Raw genomic sequence first — 20,423 nt, 5'->3', positions numbered from 1 at the left:
TCCGAACTGCCTTCGCTAGAGAGGGGGACCAGGAAGGAAAAAGCAATCCCATGGAAGGGAGGAAAATTCGACCCAGTCTCCGTTGACTACCACATCCCTGACCCAGGAATCCTGAACGTGTGTGGTCTAGGCATCCTGGAAGAGGCGGCCCACCATCCGAGAAAAGTCGGCGGGTGAGAGGCGATCCTTCAGGCCGAGGTAGGCCTACAGGTGCCTGATGGGGCCGCAAAACGTCCGGAATGGTAAGCAGACCTCCGGGAGAGACGGGTCAGGAAAGAAGGAGCCCTCTTCCCGTTAAAGCGCCTGGCTGGACCCTTGTTGGCACCAAAGGTACGCAAGACCGGAAAGAGGAGGACTTCCGATAGAAAGTGGTTCTGCGAGCCTTATCCAGAGGCAATAAGGAGCTCTTTCCACCCGTTGCCTCACTTCTTGAAGGCGGTGACCACTTTCCAGGCTTTAAAGGGGTTATCCAGGAAAAAAAATTTATTTTATATACCAACTGGCTCCAGAAAGTTAAACAGATTTGTAAATTATAATATGTAGAGATAGAAAAAATGGGTGGGCACTGCTAGAGAACCACTATGCAGGTGCAGCAATCAATATATACGGGTGTCAGGCTGGTATATGGTGCTGGACAATAATAGAGACACAGTCTTTCATATATAGTAGAACGAAGATAGATAAATGTCCGCACTCACCAAGCCGTATCAAATGATTCGCTTTATTGGATTCTTCAGATATCCATGAAAAAGCATAAGACAAAAACACCCGAGTGCAGGGAGGGGGAGCAGCTCCGAACAGGGAGACTAGGAGCGGCTGTCAGGAACAACAGCACCATTTCGCGTTATTCACGCATCTTCCGGTTCCTTCTATTACTTCTATTAAAAAAAATCTTAATCCTTTCAGTACTTAAGAGCTTCTGAAGTTTAGGTTGTTCTTTTCTGTCTAAGTAATCTCTGATGACACGTGTCTCGGGAACCGCCCAGTTAAGAAGAGGTTTGCTATGGGAATTTGCTTCTAAACCGGGCGTTTCCCGAGACACGTGTCATCAGAGATTACTTAGACAGAAAAGAACAACCTTAACTTCAGAAGCTCATAAGTACTGAAAGGATTAAGATTTTTTAATAGAAGTAATTTACAAATCTGTTTAACTTTCTGGAACCAGTTGATATATATAAAAAAAAAAGTTTTTTCCTGGAATACCCCTTTAACCTCTTCAGGACATAGGGCGTATGGATACGCTCTGCATCCCGAGTCCTTAAGGACCGAGGGCGTATCCATACGCCCGTGGGAATTCCGGCCCCCACCGCTAGCCGGTTGGGGACCGGAGCCGGATGCCTGCTGAAATCATTCAGCAGGCATCCCGGCATATCGCCCAGGGGGGTCATTATGCCCCCCCCATGTCGGCGATCGCGGCAGATCGCTGGACAATTCAGTCCAGCGATCTGCGGCGATTCCGGGTCAATCGGGTCTCCAGTGACCCGATGACCCGGAATTACTGGCTGTTCGGGGCCGTCTGACGGCCCCGAACAGCCAGAGCCTGCAGGGGTGAGGTGGCACTGGTGCCACCTCACGATCGCCCTGATTCGTCGGCCGGATTACCGGCCGACCAATCAGGGCGCCTGCTGCGGGTGTCACTCCCGCACCCGCTCCGCCCCTCTTCTGGAGGACGTGAGCGGGTGCGGGACGTGCACCCCGGGTGCTGGGGACCCCGATCCTCGGCGTTAATGTTGGGATCGGGGCCCCAGGAGCAGCGGCGGCGGCGGGACTGACCTGCAGCGTCTGGATCGTTGGAGGTGAGTGACAGCCTCCTGCTGTTGCTTAGCAACAGCTCCCAGCATGCAAAAAGGGCATGCTGGGAGCTGTAGTTATACAACAGCAGGAGGCAGACCACCACAACTCCCAGCATTCCCTTATGGGCATGCTGGGACTTATGGTTTTGCAACAGCTGGAGGCACATTCTTTCTATGGAAAAGTGTACCTTCAGCTGTTGTATAACTACAACTCCCAGCTTGCACAAACAGCTAAAGTGCATGCTGGGAGTTGTAGTGGTGCATCTGCTGGTTGCATAACTACAACTCCCAGCATGCCCGTTGGCTGTCGGTGACTGCTGAGAGTTGTAGTTTTGCAACAGCTGAAGGCACACTGGTTGTGAAACACTGCGTTAGGTCACAAACTCATACAGTGATACATAACCAGTGTGCCTACAGTTGTTGCAAAACTGCAACTCTCCGCAGTCACCGACAGCCAACGGGCATGCTTGGAGTTGTAGTTATGCAACAGCTGGATGTCCCCCCCAATGTGAATGTACAGGGTACACTCACATGGGCGGAGGATTACAGTAAGTATCTGGCTGCAAATTTGAGCTGCCGCAAACTTTCTGCTGCAGCTCAAATTGCCAGTGAGAAACTACTGTGAACTCCCCGCCCATGCGACTGTACCCTAAAAACACTACACTACACTACCACAAAAAATAAAATAAAAAGTAAAAAACACTACATATACATATACACATACCCCTACACAGCCCCCCTCCCCAATAAAAATGAAAAACGTCTGGTACGCCACTGTTTCCAGAACGGAGCCTCCAGCTGTTGCAAAACAACTCCCAGTATTGTCGGACAGCAGTTGACTGTCCAGGCATGCTGGGAGTTTTGCAACAGCTGGAGGCACCCTGTTTGGGAATCTCTGGCGTAGAATACCCCTATGTCCACCCCTATGCAAGTCCCTAATTTAGGCCTAAAATGCGCATGGCGCTCTCACTTTGGAGCCCCGTCGTATTTCAAGGCAACAGTTTAGGGCCACATATGGGGTATCGCCGTACTCGGGAGAAATTGTGTTACAAATTTTGGGGGGTATTTTCTGCTTTTACCCTTTTTAAAAATGTGAAATTTTTGGGAAAACAAGCATTTTAGGTAAAAATTTATAAAATTTTTCATATGCAAAAGTTGTGAAACACCTGTGGGGTATAAAAGGTTCACTTAACCCCTTGTTACGTTCCCCGAGGGGTCTAGTTTCCAAAATGGTATGCCATGTGTTTTTTTTTTTTTGCTGTCCTGGCACCATAGGGGCTTCCTAAATGCGACATGCCCCCAGAGCAAAATTTGCTTTCAAAAAGCCAAATGTGACTCCTTCTCTTCCGAGACCTGTAGTGCGCCAGCAGAGCACTTTTCACCCCCATATGGGGTGTTTTCTGAATCGGGAGAAATTGGGCTTCAAATTTTTAGGGGTATTTTCTGCTATTACCCTTTTTAAAAATAAAAAATTTTGGGGGAAAACAAGCATTTTAGGAAATTTTTTTTTTTTTTTACATTTGCAAAAGTCGTGAAACACCTGTGGGGTATTAAGGTTCACTTTATCCCATGTTACATTCCCCGAGGGGTCTAGTTTCCAAAATGGTATGCCATGTGTTTTTTTTTTTTTGCTGTTCTGGCACCATAAGGGCTTCCTAAAGGTAACATGCCCCCCAAAAACCATTTCAGAAAAAGGTACTCTCCAAAATCCCCTTGTCGCTCCTTCCCTTCTGAGCCCTCTACTGCGCCCGCCGAACAATTTACATAGACATATGAGGTATGTGCTTACTCGAGAGAAATTGGGCTACAAATACAAGTAAAAATTTTGTCCTTTTACCCCTTGTAAAAATTCAAAAATTGGGTCTACAAAACATGTAAGTGTAAAAAATGAAGATTGTGAATTTTCTCCTTCACTTTACTGCTATTCGTGTGAAACACCTAAAGGGTTAAAACGCTGACTGAATGTCATTTTGAATACTTTGGGGGGTGTAGTTTTTATAATGGGGTCATTTATGGGGTATTTCTAATATGAAGACCCTTCAAATCCACTTCAAACCTGAACTGGTCCCTGAAAAATACTGAGTTTGAAAATTTTGTGAAAAATCGGAAAATTGCTGCTGACCGTTGAAGCCCTCTGGTGTCTTCCAAAAGTAAAAACACGTCAATTTTATGATGCAAACATAAAGTAGACATACTGTATATGTGAACCAAAAAAAATGTTTTCGTAATATCCATTTTCCTAACAAGCAGAGAGCTTCAAAAGTTAGAAAAATGCAAAATTTTCAAATTTTTCATCAAATTTACGGATTTTTCACCAAGAAAGGATGCAAGTATCGACAAAAATTTACCACTATGTTAAAGTAGAATATGTCACGAAAAAACAATCTCGGAATCAGAATGATAACTAAAAGCATTCCAGAGTTATTAATGTTTAAAGTGACAGTGGTCAGATGTGCAAAAAACGCTCCGGTCCTTAAGGCCAAAATGGGCTCCGTCCTGAAGGGGTTAAGCACATGGATCGACGGAGGGCTACCAGGAAACCTGTGACAAAGGCAGCACAGCGGCCGCGCATGGAAGCAGAACACAGAAAATCTCCAGCTAAGGAGAATTGGAGAGCTAATGAGGAACCTGCTGTCCCAAAAACAAATTTAGCCAAAGTCTACACTGTTTTGTCCGCTGGATCCTTAAAGGCAGCCGCATCAGTAAATGGCAGGGTAGTCGCCTTAGAAAGGTGGGAGACTGGTGGATCCACAGTTGGAGAGGAGGACCACCGAGCAATGAGGTCTTTGGTGAAGGGATACCACGCTTAAACCTTCTTGTCAGGGTGCCACCAGGCAGATTCCAGCAGGGCGTCAAATTCAGCGTGAGCTGAAATTCTTGGGTGCCGGACGGCACAAAAAAAGGAGACTTCTGGAGCCACGTCCGAAGTTCCTGGTCCTTTAGATGGGAGGTGTCTTATGTCCGAAACCAATGAGTACACCACATCAGGCACATCCGTGCGGTCCTCAGAGTCTGAGGCCGAATCAGAAACCTCATCCACAAGTTCTCCAGGAGAATGGGAACGAGGTGAAGCAGCCCTGGAAGGGGTCGGGCACGATGAAAGGGAACTGTTGGAGCCACGTCCGAAGTTCCTGGGTCCTCTAGATGGAAGTTGTCTCTTATGGCCGAAACCAATGAGTGCACCATGAACGACATATCCGTGTGGCCCTCTGAGTCAGAGGCCGATCAGAAACTTCATCCACAAGTTCTCCAGGTGAATGAACGTGTGAGGCGGCCCTTGCAACGAGTGGGAGCAATGGGGCGATGCCTGAGAGGGGCTCGCCCGTGCCTGCCCAAAGACTCAGGGGATGAGTGAGATGAAACACCACGACGCTGCGAGAATGTCAGTATAGGGGAAAAACGGGACCCTCCGGAGAGTCGGTGTAGGGAGGGCCTCTCCAAGGCAGTCACCACATACCAGGAGACCTGAGCCAAGTGGGATATAGACTGGGAGAGGGAGGGAACCCAGGCTGGAGGGGCGGCCAAACCCACCAGATGTGGAAGAGCAACCGGGGTAGAAATAGCAGGGGGGTCTGGGGGAGTAGTGGTGTAGGCAGAACAAGTGGTTCAGCAGAACTGGACATTTTTTAAGTTACAACCCTTGTTCCCTAGGCAGCTGTGAGTAGCATTTTGCAATGTCCATGAGAACTGTGGCTGAGATGAGAAAACCTCTGAACTAATAGCCAGAGGGGGCCGTGCTAAACCCAAGGGCTCTGTGATTGGCCCTGCAACAAAAACCCCTATGCGCGGGCACATCGCTGATTGGGGCTTAGTTCGTGCCCTTATGCAGGCTTCGGCAGCTCTGGGTGGGCGGAGTCAATACAGCCCGGACCTTAATGGCGATGCTTACTGTCGGCAGCCGCTGCCTAAGTGAAATTAAGAACGGGCGCCGAGCGCTGTCTGTCTTCAGCAGTCGCGTTACAGTCAAACACCATACACACATGTCCAGTGAAATACCAGACAGACTGCTAAGCCCCAGATATAATAAAAATTCCCCCGTAAAGGCAAGGAGGGAAATCCCTTCTGGCCAGCCCCCATATAGAAGAGTGGGCCAGAAACTAGGGGTCTCCAGAGGTTGAAAGTCTGCTCCTGTGAGAAAAAAAAAAAATAAGGGGGGGGAAATACTCAGTCAGAAGAACTTACCCTGCTGGGAGGAGCCGACTTTTCTTGGTTGCCATAGTGTCAAGCCTTCTAGAGACAGCAGCATATACCCACGGTCTGTGTCCCCCAATGGAGCCGATAGAGAAATGGACATCCCAAATAAATTATATATTGATTCACATATAAAATAAGTCTACTTTTATGTTTGCATCATAAAGTTGATTTTTTTTTTTACTTTTGGAAGACATCAGAGGGCTTCAAAGTTCAGCAGCAATTTTCCACAATTTTCATAATCTGAATTTCACAGACCAGTTCAGCTTTGAAGTGGATTTTAGTGGCCTTAATATTAGAAATAACCCATAAATTAACCCATTATAAAAACTGCACCCCCTCAAAGTGTTCAAAATGGCATCCACTAAGTGTGTTAACCCTTTAGGTGTTTCACAGGAATAGCATCAAAGTGAAGTAGAAAAAATTAAAAATCTTCATTTTTTTACACTCATGTTCTTATAGACCTAGTTTCTTAATTTTTACAAGGGGTAAAAGGAGAGAAAAATCACCCTAAAATTTGTAAGCCAATTTCTCTCGAGTAAGGAAATATCTTGTGTGTGTATGTGAAGTGCTCTGTGGGTGCACTAGAGGGCTCAGAATGGATGGAGCGCCAATAGGATTTTGAGAGAGTTTTTCTGAAATGGTTTTTGGGGGGGCATGTCACATTTAGGAAGCCCCTATGGAGCCAGAACAGCAAAAAAAATTCAAATAAATAAACAAAATTAAAACACATGGCATACTATTTTTGAGACTACACCCCTTAAATTTTACATTTTTACAAGGGGTAATCGAAGAAATAGGGTTAGAAATTTTGGGGGGCATTTTCTCCAGAGTATGGAAATACCCCACGTGTGGACATCAAGTGCTCTGCTGGCGCACAACAGTGCTCAGGTTAGAAGGAGTGCCATTGAGCTTTAGGAGACAGAATGTGGTTGTCCGAACCACTGTAAAATTAACCACCCCTGTGCAAATCACCCATTTAAGCCTCAAGTGTACATCGTGCGCTCTCACTCCTGATCCTGGTTGTGCGCCAGAGCATTTTACGCCCCCATATGAGGTATTTCCGTTACAAATTTTGGGGTCTTTTTTCCTTTTACCGCTTGTGAAAATAAAAAGTATGGGGCAACACCAGCATGTTAGTGTAAAAAAAAAATATATAAAAATGCTTACACTAACATGCTGATATAGCCCCCAACTTTTCCTTTTCATAAGGGGTAAAAAGGAGAAAAAGCCCCCCAAAATTTGTAGTGCAATTTCTCCAGAGTACGGAAATACTCCATATGTGGCCCTAAACTGTGTCCTTGAAATAAGACAGGGCTCCGAAGTGAGAGCGCCATGCGTATTTGAGGACTAAGTTAGGGAATGCATAGGGGTGGACATAGGGGTATTCTACGCCAGTGATTCCGAAACCGGGTGCCTCCAGCTGTTGCTAAACTCCCAGCATGCCTGCTCATTCAGTGGCTGTCCAGAAATGCTGGGAGTTGTTGTTTTGCAACAGCTGGAGGCTCCGTTTTGGAACCTCTGCCGTACAATGCGTTTTTCCTTTTTATTAGGGGGGGGGCAGTGTAAGAGGGTGTATACCGTATATACTCCGTATAAGCCGACCCGAGTATAAGCCGAGGCCCCTAATTTCACCCCAAAATCCCAGGAAAAGTTATTGACTCGAGTATAAGCCTAGGGTGGGAAATACATCCCCCCCGTCATCATCCAGACCCCCGTCATTAACATCCTCATCATTATCACCCTGTCATCATCCAGACCCTCACCATCACCTGTCATCACCACACACCCCAACTTCATCATCCCCTTGTCATCATCCCACACACCCCCTTCATCATTCCCTTGTCATCATCCCCACCCCCCTTCATCATCCCCTTATCATCCCACACCCCCCCTTCATCATACTCTTATCTTCTTGTGAACCATCCACCCTCAGTGGTCTTCAACCTGCGGACCTCCAGAGGTTTCAAAACTACAACTCCCAGCAAGCTTGCTGGGAGTTGTAGTTTTGAAACCTCTGGAGGTCCGCAGGTTGAAGACCACTGCGGCCTTCGACATCATCCAGCCCCATCTCACCCCCTTTAGTTCTGTACAGTACTCGCCTCCGCTCGGCGCTGGTCCGGTGCTGCAGGACTGTCCGGTGGGGAGGTCGTCCGGTGGGGAGGTCGTCCGGTGGGATAGTGGTTCCGGGCTGCTATCTTCACCGGCGGTGCCTCTTCTCCGCGCCCAGAATAGAGGCGTTGCCTTGACGATGACGCAGAAGGACATTGGTAATGAACGTACCTCTGCGTCGTCGTCAAGGCAACGTGACTATTCTGGGGCCGGGCCCGAAGCGCTTAGAAGAGGCCTCCCCGGTGAAGATAGCAGCCCGGAACCACTATCCCACCGGACGACCTCCTCACCGGACAGTTATGCAGCACCGGACCAGCGCCGAGGTTGAAGACCACTGCGGGTGGAGAGTTCACTCGAGTATAAGCCGAGGGGGGTGTTTTCAGCACGAAAAATCGTGCTGAAAAACTCGGCTTATACTCGAGTATATACGGTATGTAATGTTTTGCATAGTATTTTTAGGGTACATTCGCACTGGTGGAGGTTAACAGCGACTTTCCCGCTAGGAGTTTGAGCCGCAGCTCAAACCAAGCAGGAAACTTACTGTAAACACACCCGTGTGAATGTTCCCTGTACATTTACATGGGGGGGAGGGGGTATGGAGCAAACCTCCCGCTGCTTCAAAACTACAACTCCCAGCATGCACTGAGAGACCGTGCATGCTGGGAGTTGTACTTTTGCAACAGCTGGAGGCACACTGGTTGGAAAACCTTCATTTAGGTTCAGTTAGCTAACGCAGTATTTTCCAACCAGTGTGCCTCCAGCTGTTGCAAAACTACAACTCCCAACAAGTACTGATCGCCGAAGGGCATGTTGGGAGATGTATTTATGCAACAGCTGGAGGTACACAATTACAACTCCCAGCATGCCGAGACAGCTGTTTGCTTTTTGGGCATGCTGGGATTTGCAGTTTTGCAACATCTGGAGGGCTACAGTTTAGAAACTACTGCACAGTGATCTCCAAACTCACGATCTGGTTGTTGCAAAACTGCAAATCCCAGAATGCCCAAACAGCTGTAGTTTTGCAACATCTGGAGGGCTACAGTTTAGAGACCACTATATAGTGGTCTAAAACTGTAGACCTCCAGATGTTCCTAGGCAACTCACCGGCTTCCGTAGGATCCAGGGAGCCGCATCACCGTCCTCTGCTGTCGCAAATCACCGCCTCCGCCAGTCCCTGTCGGTTTCCCCGTTCTGCCCCGCCTATTGTGGGTGGGCAGAAAGGGGTAACCGAAAGTTAAACCCCCCCCCCCCGATCTGCTATTGGTCATCGCTTCTAGACGAACAATAGCAGGGATAGAAGGCACCTCACTCCTATACCTTCAGGAGGATCGTTTGTGTCTTTGACAACCCTGATCCCCCTTATATTCCCAGGTCAACATAGACCCGTATGACCAGGAATAGCCACAAATCGCCGGTGAAAATTCACCGGCGGAACGATATCAGCAGTCACACAAGTCCGGTCCCCACCCGGCGGGGACCGGAATTCCCACAGACGTACCGGTACCCAGGGACCCAAAGAACCACGGTCCCATGATGTAGCGGTACGTCATGGGTCCTTAAGGGGTTAACGGCTGTTAGACTATAATGGGATTTTCTATGGGATTTTTCTAATAGCAGTTTTAACCAGTTATCTCCCGTTATTAAAAACGGCCGTTATTTTGTGAAATCCTGTTCATTTGCCCGTCACAAAATAACGGCTGTTATTAATAACGGGCGATCCCCTCCTTATAACAGCTGATCAGTTTAGTTTCACAGGGCAATTGATTTAGGAGATATTGACACTACAATTTTTATGTGCCAGTCCTTTGGGACAGACCCAGACATTATAAGCACATACTGTGTAGTAAAATTACAAAAAGGATAAATACTTGCCTTACTATTTTTTTCTGTCACTGCCATCCATGTCTGTTAATACTATGCTATAACAGGTACTGGTACTGGACACCACAGAGGGACATTTTCATAAAAGGTGGAAAGATGAGGTTGAGACATTACTAAAAGGAGCATCTCTAATGTAAACTCACCAGGTTAAATCTGGCATTTGAGGCAGCATAGTCTGTCCCATCCTTCGTGGTTTCCTAGCTTTTATTTCTGATAAGAATAATGCTTCACAATTTTGCTCTTCCAGAAGCTTATCTAAGTGCTCTGAACTTTCCTGTTCAAATTCAACTCGACACAAAGGAGCAACAGCCATGCTCTTCTTTATTTCAAAGGGTGCAAACTTCCCACATGGTTGAGCAAAAATCTAAAAATTAGGAAATACAATATAAATACAAAAGCAGTGTTCATCAGAAAGCCTAGCGCTGTTTTATATTCACATGATCAGTTACATTTAGTGTTCCTGTCACACACGCACACAAAAAACACTTGATATGTTGCAAAGACCGGTTTTGATCTGTTGAGTGTTCAGACCCCGGACAATCATTAGAACAAGGGGCAAGCAGCATGTATCGCTACATTTGCACTCACTGCATGAGATGAGCTACAGACTTAAATTGGAGCTCATATCCTGCAGTGGGCTGGAGATCGTTCAAGCTGGGGTTACACAAACCTACAAGTACACTCCTCTCCGTTTTTTCTAATGATTTGTGTGGGGTCTGAACACACAGACCTCAACCGCACAGAACTTTTGATATTATTCTGCAACACGCAAGTTCTCGTTTACCCTTTTACTGTCAAAGTAGTATGTAATCGGTCATGACTTCAAGAACAAAGAAAGCAAAACTATTATGATATGAAGACCGAAGCTTTAACTGGAGAGCTTGGAGAGTATTAGCCTTTTATATTCATGTTTCATACTCAGACCCAATGAGAAAAATCATGGTGTAGTAGTATACTTAACTGACAGGATCAGCTGCACACCTTGAACTTTAAAAAAAGGTGTTGTGCAAAGAATAAGAAAAACAAAAAAATATTCGTACCTGTTAGTCCATGAAAGCATTAAAGGGGTTATCACAATATCCCACTGGATAGGGGATTACAAGATGATCAGTGAGGGACGACCTACAATCAGGCACCATTGACCATAAGAATGGAGGTAATCTGAATTTAGAGCCAATTGAGAGGTAGCACTACCAGACTATATGGGCCAGAATTATTTCAGACAATCAAACTGCGTGTCATCCATCTTAATTGTTCAAGTCAAAAACTCCATGTTGTGTAAAGTTGATTCTTAGTCTCAAATTCCAGAATTTCACACAGTGTCTGCAAGTGTGAAACATCCCTTTGTCTTTGTTTATATAAACCATTTTATGGCTCAGATGAGGGATTTGGAATTCCGGTTACTTTCAGATAAGGAGTATAAACACAAACTTCGGGAAGATACTTTGATAGAGAGATATATATATATATATATATATATATATATATATATATGTGTGTGTATATATATATATATATATATATATATATATATATATATATGTGTGTATATATATATATATATATATATATATATATATATATATATGTGTGTGTATATATATATATATATATATATATATATATGTGTGTATATATATATATATATATATATGTGTATATATATATATATGTGTATATATATATATATATATATATATATATATATATATATATATATATATATATATATTAGCCAACTACTGTATCTATATACATGAACATACTTTTTCTTATATTCTTGATAGTAGTTAGATATGCATTCTCAATATTATTGATTATTCGTAGAAGGTTTATGTTATAACACATACAATTTGTAACCTAAATAGGTTACAAGTGGAATGTGGTATTACATACAGGCTAACTTATAGGTGCAGGAAAACTAAATAGTTTTCCTGCACCTTTAAGTTAGCCTGTATGTAATCTGATGGTCTGATTTTGTCCCATGAACAGAGTCTACATAGATTTAGGACTCTAATAGACTAATAGTTTTAGGACTGTAAATCTAGACAACTTACTGAAGAGCTACTAAGTTAATTTCGGGTGCGACCATTAATGCCACATTCAGATTGAAGACTTGGGAAAATCCTGAAAGGTCTATTGTATGTTTATGCTATATCTCGAAATCGAATTAGTAAAGGAAATTCCACTCTGCATAGCCATCAATAATTTATATACACTGTATATATATACACATCAATAATCATTTACACTGCTCAAAAAAATAAAGGGAACACTAAGATAACATATTCTAGATCTAAATGAATGAACTAAATCGTATGAAATACTTTAGTCTTTACATAATTGAATGTGCTGACAACAAAAGCACTAAAATTATCAATGGAAATCCAATTTATAAAACCAGGGAGGTCTGGATATGGAGTCACACTCAAAACAAAAGCAGAAAACCACACTACAGGCTGACCCAACTTTGATGCAATGTCCTTAAAACAAGTCAAAATGAGGCTCAGTAGTGTGTTTGTGTGGCTTTCACGTGCCCGTATGACCTCCCTACAACGCCTGGGCATGCTCCTGATGAGGTGATGGATGGTCTACTGAGGGATGTCCTCCCAGACCTGGACTAAAGCATTTGCCAACTCCTGTACAGTCTGTGGTGCAACATGGCGTTGGTGGATGGAGCGAGACATGATGTCCCAGATGTGCTCAATCAGATTCAGGTCTGGGGAACGGGCGGGCCAGTCCATAGCATCAATGCCTTCCTCTTGCAGGAACTGCTGACACTCCAGCCACGTGAGGTCTAGCATTGTCTTGCATTAGGAGGAACAGAGGGCAAACCGCACCAGCATATGGTCTCACATGGGGTCTGAGGATCTCATCTCTGTACCTAATGGCAGTCAGGCTACCTCTGGCAAGCAAATGGAGGGTTGTGCAGCCCCCCCAAAGAAGTGCCACCCCACACCATTACTGACCCACTGCCAATCCGGTCATGCTGGAGGATGTTGCAGGCAGCAGAACATTCTCCACGGTGTCTCCAGACTCTCTCATCTCTGTCACATGCTCAGTGTGAACCTGCTTTCATCTGTGATTAGCACAGAGCGCTAGTGGCGAATTTGCCACTCTTTGTGTTCTCTGGCAAATGCCAAACGTCCTGCACGGTGTTGGGCTGTTAGCACAATCCCCTCCTGTGGATGTCGGGCCCTCATACCACCCTAATGGAGTCCGTTTCTGACCGTTTGGACATATACACATTTGTGGCCTGCTGGAGGTCATTTTGCAGGGCTTATCCTGCTCCTTGCACAAAGGCCAAGGTAGTGGTCCTGCTGCGTTGTTTACCTCCTACGGCCTCCTCCATGTCTCCCGATGTACTGGCCTGTCTCCTGGTAGCGCCTCCATGATCTGGACATTACTCTGACAGACACAGCAAACCTTCTTGCCACAGCTCGCATTGATGTGCCATCCTGGATGAGCTGCACTACCTGAGCCACTTGTGTGGGTTGTAGACTCCATCTCATGCTACCACTAAAGTGAAAGCACTGCCAGCAATCAAAAGTGACCAAATCATCAGCCAGGAAGCATAGGAACCGAGAAGTGGTCTGTGGTCACCACCTGCAGAACCACTCCTTTATTGGGATGTCTTGCTAATTGCCTATAATTTCCACCTGTTGTCTGTTCCATTTGCACAATAGCATGTGAAATTGATTGTCAATCAATGTTGCTTCCTGAGTGGACAGTGTGATTTCACAGAAGTGTGATTGACTTGGAGTTACATTGTTTTTAAGTGTTCCCTTAATTTTTTTTGAGCAGTGTATTAAGACAAAGCTTCATTCATAATATCTTAGCGGGAAAATCATTGTTGCACGTATTAATATATTTTGTGATTAATATACTCCTTTCTTAAGTATACCAACCACGTATGGTATATACCGTTGATATCTATGCTGCCATCTTGTGGTCTATTTTGAATACCGTTGTGAAGTAGGGCAGTATACTCCCATCTAGTGGACAAACTTTAGGTATTACTGTGACTTAGTATGGTATGACGACACATTGATCTGCATATTCTATCGTATTTTATAATTCTATATTTTAATTAATGAATTGTATATTTTAACATATTTGATTGTTGATGTCTTATTTGTGCAACAATAGTCTTATCTTCTAAGTATTAACAAATAGAGGTATTTATTGTGTCGACCTCTAAGGATCTCACTTATATTTTTTTTATCCGCGGTACTCATTTTTATTTTTGAGAGTTAACGTTTATTACTTTATCTTCATCGCGTATAAATTATATGACAGTACGCATATTCGGCCAACACCCTTTTCATTCTCTATGAGACTTTTAAACAAAGCTGAAAGTCCTATACGCAGTGAGAGCAAAAGCCAAGCACACATGCGTGTTTCAACTCTTGTTTTATTTATTTATTTTGTTTGAGTGAATAAATAAAAAATGCTGCATTTGCAACATGCTATAGTAGAAAAAACTGAAGTAAAATAAAAAGCAAAACATGGGTGGGAATACAGAACAATACAATAAAATAGGATAATGAATACATTTAATTTTGCAACCCACAAGCCCTCATGCATGGATGGCGTATCAGAGCATTCATTTCATAACCGAATTAGGAAAAACATTACATAATTTCAATTTCTTACCTTTGGAGTTTGTGATGTTTTAGGTTTCTGTAAAAACCTTGTAATTTCTGCTTTTTCTGCTTTAATGCGCTAGAAGAAATAGGATTGAAGGTTATTTAGTTGGTTTTCGACCACAGTATAAAAACAACCCACATATATAGATAAGCTCTCCAAGGGTTCTCTAATATGCCCACAAATTAACAAAAAATAATAAAGAACCTATCTTCCTATCAAAGTTAAGGGAGCATGAAGAATGGAAATTTTCTGAAAAATTGACAGATGTGGAGTGGAGTAGTTTAATGAATTTAACCCTTTAAAAACGCAGGATTTTTCCGTTTTTGCATTTTAATTTTGCACATAAAATTCCATATTATGGCTTATTTTCTCCACCACCAATTCTACTTTGCAGTGACAGTCATTTTACCAAAAAATCCACAGCGAAACGGAAAAAAAAAATTTCATTGTGCGACAAAATTGAAGAAAAAAAATGTAATTTTGTAACTTTTGGGGCTTCTGTTTCTACTACATGCAGGAAAATATATACCTTAGAAATTCTCATCTTCGGACCCCTATAACTTTTTTATGTTTCCGCTTACAGGCCGGTATGAGGGCTAATTTTTTGCACTGTGTTTTGAAGTTTTTATTGGTACCACTTTGTATTGATCGGACTTTTTGATCGCTTTTTATAAATTTTTTCATGATATAAAAAATTGACCAAAAAGATGCTATTTTGGACTTTGGAATTTTTTTGAACGTACGCCATTGACCGTGCAGTTTAATCAGACATACCAAAGCCGTCCCTCGGGTGGGCAGATAGTCAGGCAGACTGCTGTTCCACTGCCGCCTGCAGCAGTTTACGGCCCAGACTAGCATCAGCCGATGCGAAGGTATGAACCCGGTAGAACCTCAAGAAAGTGTGCAAAGACGACTAAGTAGCCGCCTTGCAAATCTGCGAGGCCGAGGCTTTGTTCTGGAGAGCCCAGGATGCCCCAACAGAAACGGGTAGAATGAACCACAACCCTGAAGGGAGGAATCTTCCCCCTACAGCGATAGGCTTCCGAAATGGCAGACCGGATCCACTGGGAAGTGGTGGCCTTGGAAGCAGGTTGTCCCTAACGACGACCTTCCATAAGGACGAAAAAGGAATCGCACTGACAAAACGAAGAAGAGATAAAGAGGTAATACCTAACAGCCCGATCAGTACCTAACAGCCCGATCAGTCTTTGAGGGATCTATCCAATGTGGGTTAGTGTCAGACCAATAGCGGTGGTTTTGTTTGTTAACTTCACCATTCACATAAAAGTTTGCCTCATCACTGAACAATTCCAATTTTGTTTTGCCCATTCTGCAGCACCTGCAACTAAGGATACTGGAAGCCTGTGCTAGCATTTCTCCTGCGGTGTTGCTATCAGTGTGTGAAGAGTGGGAGAAGAGGGTTGCATTGTCAATCCAACACAATGGGCAGCACATTGAACACATTTTATAAGTGGTCAGAAACTTGTAAATAACTCATGAAAGAATAGAGTTACATTAAAACCAAGCACATCATTGTTTTTCTTGTGAAATTCCCAATGAGTGATGTGTCACATGACCATCTTATTGAAAAAACAAGTTGGATTCAAAATGGCCACCATGGTCACCACCCATCTTGAACAGTTTTCCCCCTCAAATATACAAATGTGCCACAAACAGGAAGTTAATATCACCAACCATTCCCATTTTATTAAGGTGTATCCATATGTCAGAACCAATCAGAAAACTGCAGCAATGAGCCTAATCATATTTCTAAATTTTGAATAGAATAGCAGCTATGTGGTACAGAATGCTTATACAGATCCCTGGCAGGATTGATAACCTGCTTGTGGATAATTCCAATTATACAGGGAAAAGACACTGGACCCCTATCCTCAGCATATCAAAAACGTGTCACAGGGGTAGGGTATCGCACCTGAAAAAAATAAATAAATTGCAATCAGTAAAGGTACAAAATGTTTTGCTTACCAGATCCGAGATAAACATATAAGGAAGACTGTACTCACATAGTGCTGTATGAGAGCTGGTAAATTGCTACCTAAAATAAAAAAAACATGCAGAATCATTATGTAAGGTCAATAGTGACCGACACTGCACAGACCGCTAAAGTAAACAAGTGTTCAGCAGTACTTACAAGGTAGTAGCAAGGTGCCAAGATCAGCTCTGCAATGGCAGAGCGCCCAAACGATGAAAGGGAGCGCACGCCAAGTGAGCGCACTGGCGTCTGTTAACTAGAGCAGTGCTTCCGGGTTGTATCAAGTGAGCGGCTCCCACGTGACGCACTGAGTGGGAGCAGCGCAGGCGTCGGAGCAGAGCGGCTCCGAAATGAGCCGATGTGTGATAACTGAGGCTGTCTATCAATAGCAATAGAGAAACAGAAACTGGTTTACTGGCAGGAGTGTATCAGGGATAATATAAGCACTGCGGAAGGAAGGACAGGGGGACATACTGATACATTTTGGAACAAAATTAGAAGAAGAAATACTAAATAGTTGATAATGATAAATAAAGACTGGAAGGATTGTAAAAAAAATCATATGTGGTAAGCTAGTTGAAAAACCGAGAGGAAAAGATAATTATAAAGTGAATAAAAATGAGGATGTAGAAATAGCGAAAAAGAAAAAATAGAGATATTCGTAATTCAAAGCTGATGGATGAGAGGAGAGTACCTAATGTATCGCTACACGCAAAGTGGGCAAATCCTGTATTAAATAGCTGGCAGAGGACCAGGTAATTTGCAAATATCAGTTGACAGGAAATATAATTCTACCTAAACTGTAGGGCCACTGTATGTATAAAAAGCAAAAGAATAACGTGTTATCACTGAGACCCACCTCTCCTAACAAGGGGAGGGGGCAGTAAAACTGGGCCTAAGAGCCTAACCTGACCCTATAGACCCTATTCAGGCAGCCTTAAGCCTAGACAGCACTGACGCTCTAAAAAGGACAGTACCGTAAAACAGGAACCTCCTACTACATCCTAAACGCCCTAACTCTAGGGGTGGAACTAGGACAAATGGCCCTAACAGCCTAAACAATGCCACCCATATTTGGGGGAGGGGGGGGGGGGGGTCTCAGTCGTAGACCAATTAGTTTAACAAGAACGGGGCAAAAGAAAGCTCTTCATTAAGTCCAATTGGGGACATAGGGGGGTATTTAACAAAGAATTTGTGTGTTTTTTTAACATAACTTTGGTGCAATACTTTGGCGGTGTCTTTTTGCGCCAAAGTTTGGCACATTTTCATTTTTACAACTTTCTCAAAATCACACAGTCCTGTGTGCGATTTTAACTTTGATCAGTAATTCATCATTTGCACCAATCGATCTTTGGCGCAATTTTGCGCCTTTACTTTGGGGCACAATTCACCGCCAAGAAATTTTGCACATGGAGAACACACATAGCAATGTCAGAAAATGTAAAGGTGTCAAAATACATTAAACAATTTTTTTGTGAAAGCAGCGACACCTCCGGGGCTGCTCAATACTATCCTGCGACATAGTTGTCTCTGAGGGACCTTCACCCTCCGTTGAGCCAGCATTGGACATAGCCACACAGGTTCAAGAAAGTTAAGCAATAAAGTAACAAAAAAAAAAAAAAAAAAACTACTCAAGTTGAAAAAAATAAAAATCCATTTCACATGGTGGCTATAAACCCCACAAAAGAAAATAACTCACGTCGCTTGCTGATATGCTGCAGGAGGGACTCTGATATGGCTGCTCTACAGGGTATAATACACTGAGGTGGTAAGTTCTGTGTAAAAGGCGCTGTGAACAGCTGATTTCAACATTTGAGCCAAAGTTACTAACAACTTACACCAAATTATAAATTTGGTGCATGTCCACGAAAACCAAAGTGAAAAAAAAAGGGTAAAAAGAAACTTTCAACAGGCAAAATTGATAAATAGCCCCCATAGACTAACTTGAAGATCCAGAAAGTTTCTTTTTGTAAAAGAATTCTGTCCAGATTTCCGCCCGCAGTGAGGGCTTGACTTGTTCAACTCCAATAAAGGAGAGGACCCTTGTATCCCCCTGATGGAGGGCATTAACATGCAGATAGGGGTGTCACGTTTATGTTTTATATCTCCCAAGTGTTCAAGGATCCTCCGTCAACTTGCGGATGGTCTTACCCACGTAATTAATGCCACAAATACAGGTGGCATCAGACAATGGCCCAAGAGCTACAGTTAATAAAATCATAAATACGAAAAACTTGTCCTGTCCTGGTATCCTCAAGAGACCTGGTCGAAGGTAGTATCCCCCGTTTAAGGGGGGCCGGGTGGAAGGACTCCAACCTTAGGAGTGCATTAGTGGCCGTAGGTTTTCTATACACAATACGTAAATTACCACAAATATCCCAGGAGATGTACACATCAGGAAAGGAAATACCCTCTTTCTGAATATCAAAAGTAAAGGAGAGGCAAAAGGGAGTTTATATTAAATGCTTGTATATACTGCTCAAAATCATTTTTGGTGCCTGCCCACAATATAAAAATGTTGTCGATATAGTGCGACCAAAAGGTGGCGTTATCCGACAAAAACTCAGGTTCGAAGACTGTATTCGCCTCCCACCAGCCCAGAGTGAGATTTGCATACGATGGGGCACAGGGACTCCCCATCGCAGTACCTCTAAGCTGGTGGTAGTACCCCCCCCCCCCCAACAGAAAAATCGTGAGTAAGGATGTAACTGAACAAGTCCAAAACAAATTTATTGTGGGCCTGGTTAAATGACCCTCTTGTTGTAAGAAAATAGGAGACCAGTTTTAAACCCACATCATGTGGGATGGAGGAATATAGGGCTTCAACGTCGATAAGATGCCAGCAACACATTCTCTTCAATGTAAGACCCTCAAGCTTAGTGAAAAGATCAACAGTATCTCTGGTATATGAAGGCAATGATTGGATAAATTCACGTAATACTTTGTCCACATAGATTCCTCCAAACACCCACCACAATTGGCCTACCCTTGAGGGGAGTGATCCCCTTATGGATTTTGGGGAGAGCATAAAAGGTAGGGGTGATAGGAAGCCCTAGTTCCACCCCTAGAGTTAGGGCATTTACGATGTAGTAGGAGGTTCCTGTTTTACGGTAACGTCCTTTCTAGGGAGTCAATGCAGTCTAGGCTTAGGGCTGTCTGAATAGGGTCAGGTTAGGCTCTTAGGCCCAGGTTTTACTGTCCCCTCCACTACCCTTGTTAGGATGGGAGGGTCTCAGTGATAACACCTTATTCTTTTGCTTTTTATACATACAGTGGCCCTACAGTTTAGGTAGAATTATATTTCCTGTCAACTGATATTTGCAAATTACCTGGTCCTCTGCCAGCTATTTTTCTAACACATGATTTGCTCACTTTGCGTGTAGCTATACATTAGGTACTCTCCTCCCACCCATCCTCTTAATTACTAATATCTCCATTTTCTATTTCTTTTTTTGCCATTTCTACATCCTCATTTTTATTCACTTTATAATTATCTTTTCCTCTCGGTTTTTCAACTAGCTTACTACATTTCATTTTTTACAATCCTTCCAGTCATTATTTATCATCAATTATTTAGTATTTCTTATTCTTCAAATTTTGTTCCAATATGTATCAGTATATCCCCTTGTCCTTCCTTCCGCAGTGCTTATATTATCCCTGATGCACTCTTGCCAGTAAACCAGTTTCTCTTTCTGTATTGCTATTGATGAGAGCCTCAGTTATCACACATCGGCTCATTTCGGACTCAGTGTGTCATGTGGGAGCCGCTCACGTGATAAAACCCGGAAGCGCTGCTCTATTTA

General features: G+C 43.6%; 1 protein-coding gene across 2 annotated transcripts in view; it reads right to left on the bottom strand.

Moving 5' to 3' along the window:
• The window catches only part of CHAF1A (chromatin assembly factor 1 subunit A), a 413,519-nt gene that overhangs the window by 202,667 nt on the left and 190,429 nt on the right, over positions 1–20,423 (bottom strand). For both annotated transcript variants that reach the window (XM_056572104.1, XM_056572113.1), the window contains exons 6-7: positions 14,634–14,702; positions 10,121–10,341 (exon numbers count right to left, since the gene is read on the bottom strand). In XM_056572104.1, the coding sequence (XP_056428079.1) occupies positions 10,121–10,341; positions 14,634–14,702 (290 nt within the window). The remainder of the gene's footprint in view (positions 1–10,120; positions 10,342–14,633; positions 14,703–20,423) is intronic.

The sequence above is a fragment of the Hyla sarda genome, chromosome 1 (genome assembly GCF_029499605.1).
Source record: "Hyla sarda isolate aHylSar1 chromosome 1, aHylSar1.hap1, whole genome shotgun sequence".
Lineage (NCBI taxonomy): Eukaryota > Metazoa > Chordata > Amphibia > Anura > Hylidae > Hyla > Hyla sarda.
Note: the sequence above shows the minus strand (reverse complement) of the source record. Positions and strands in the feature narration are given on the sequence as shown.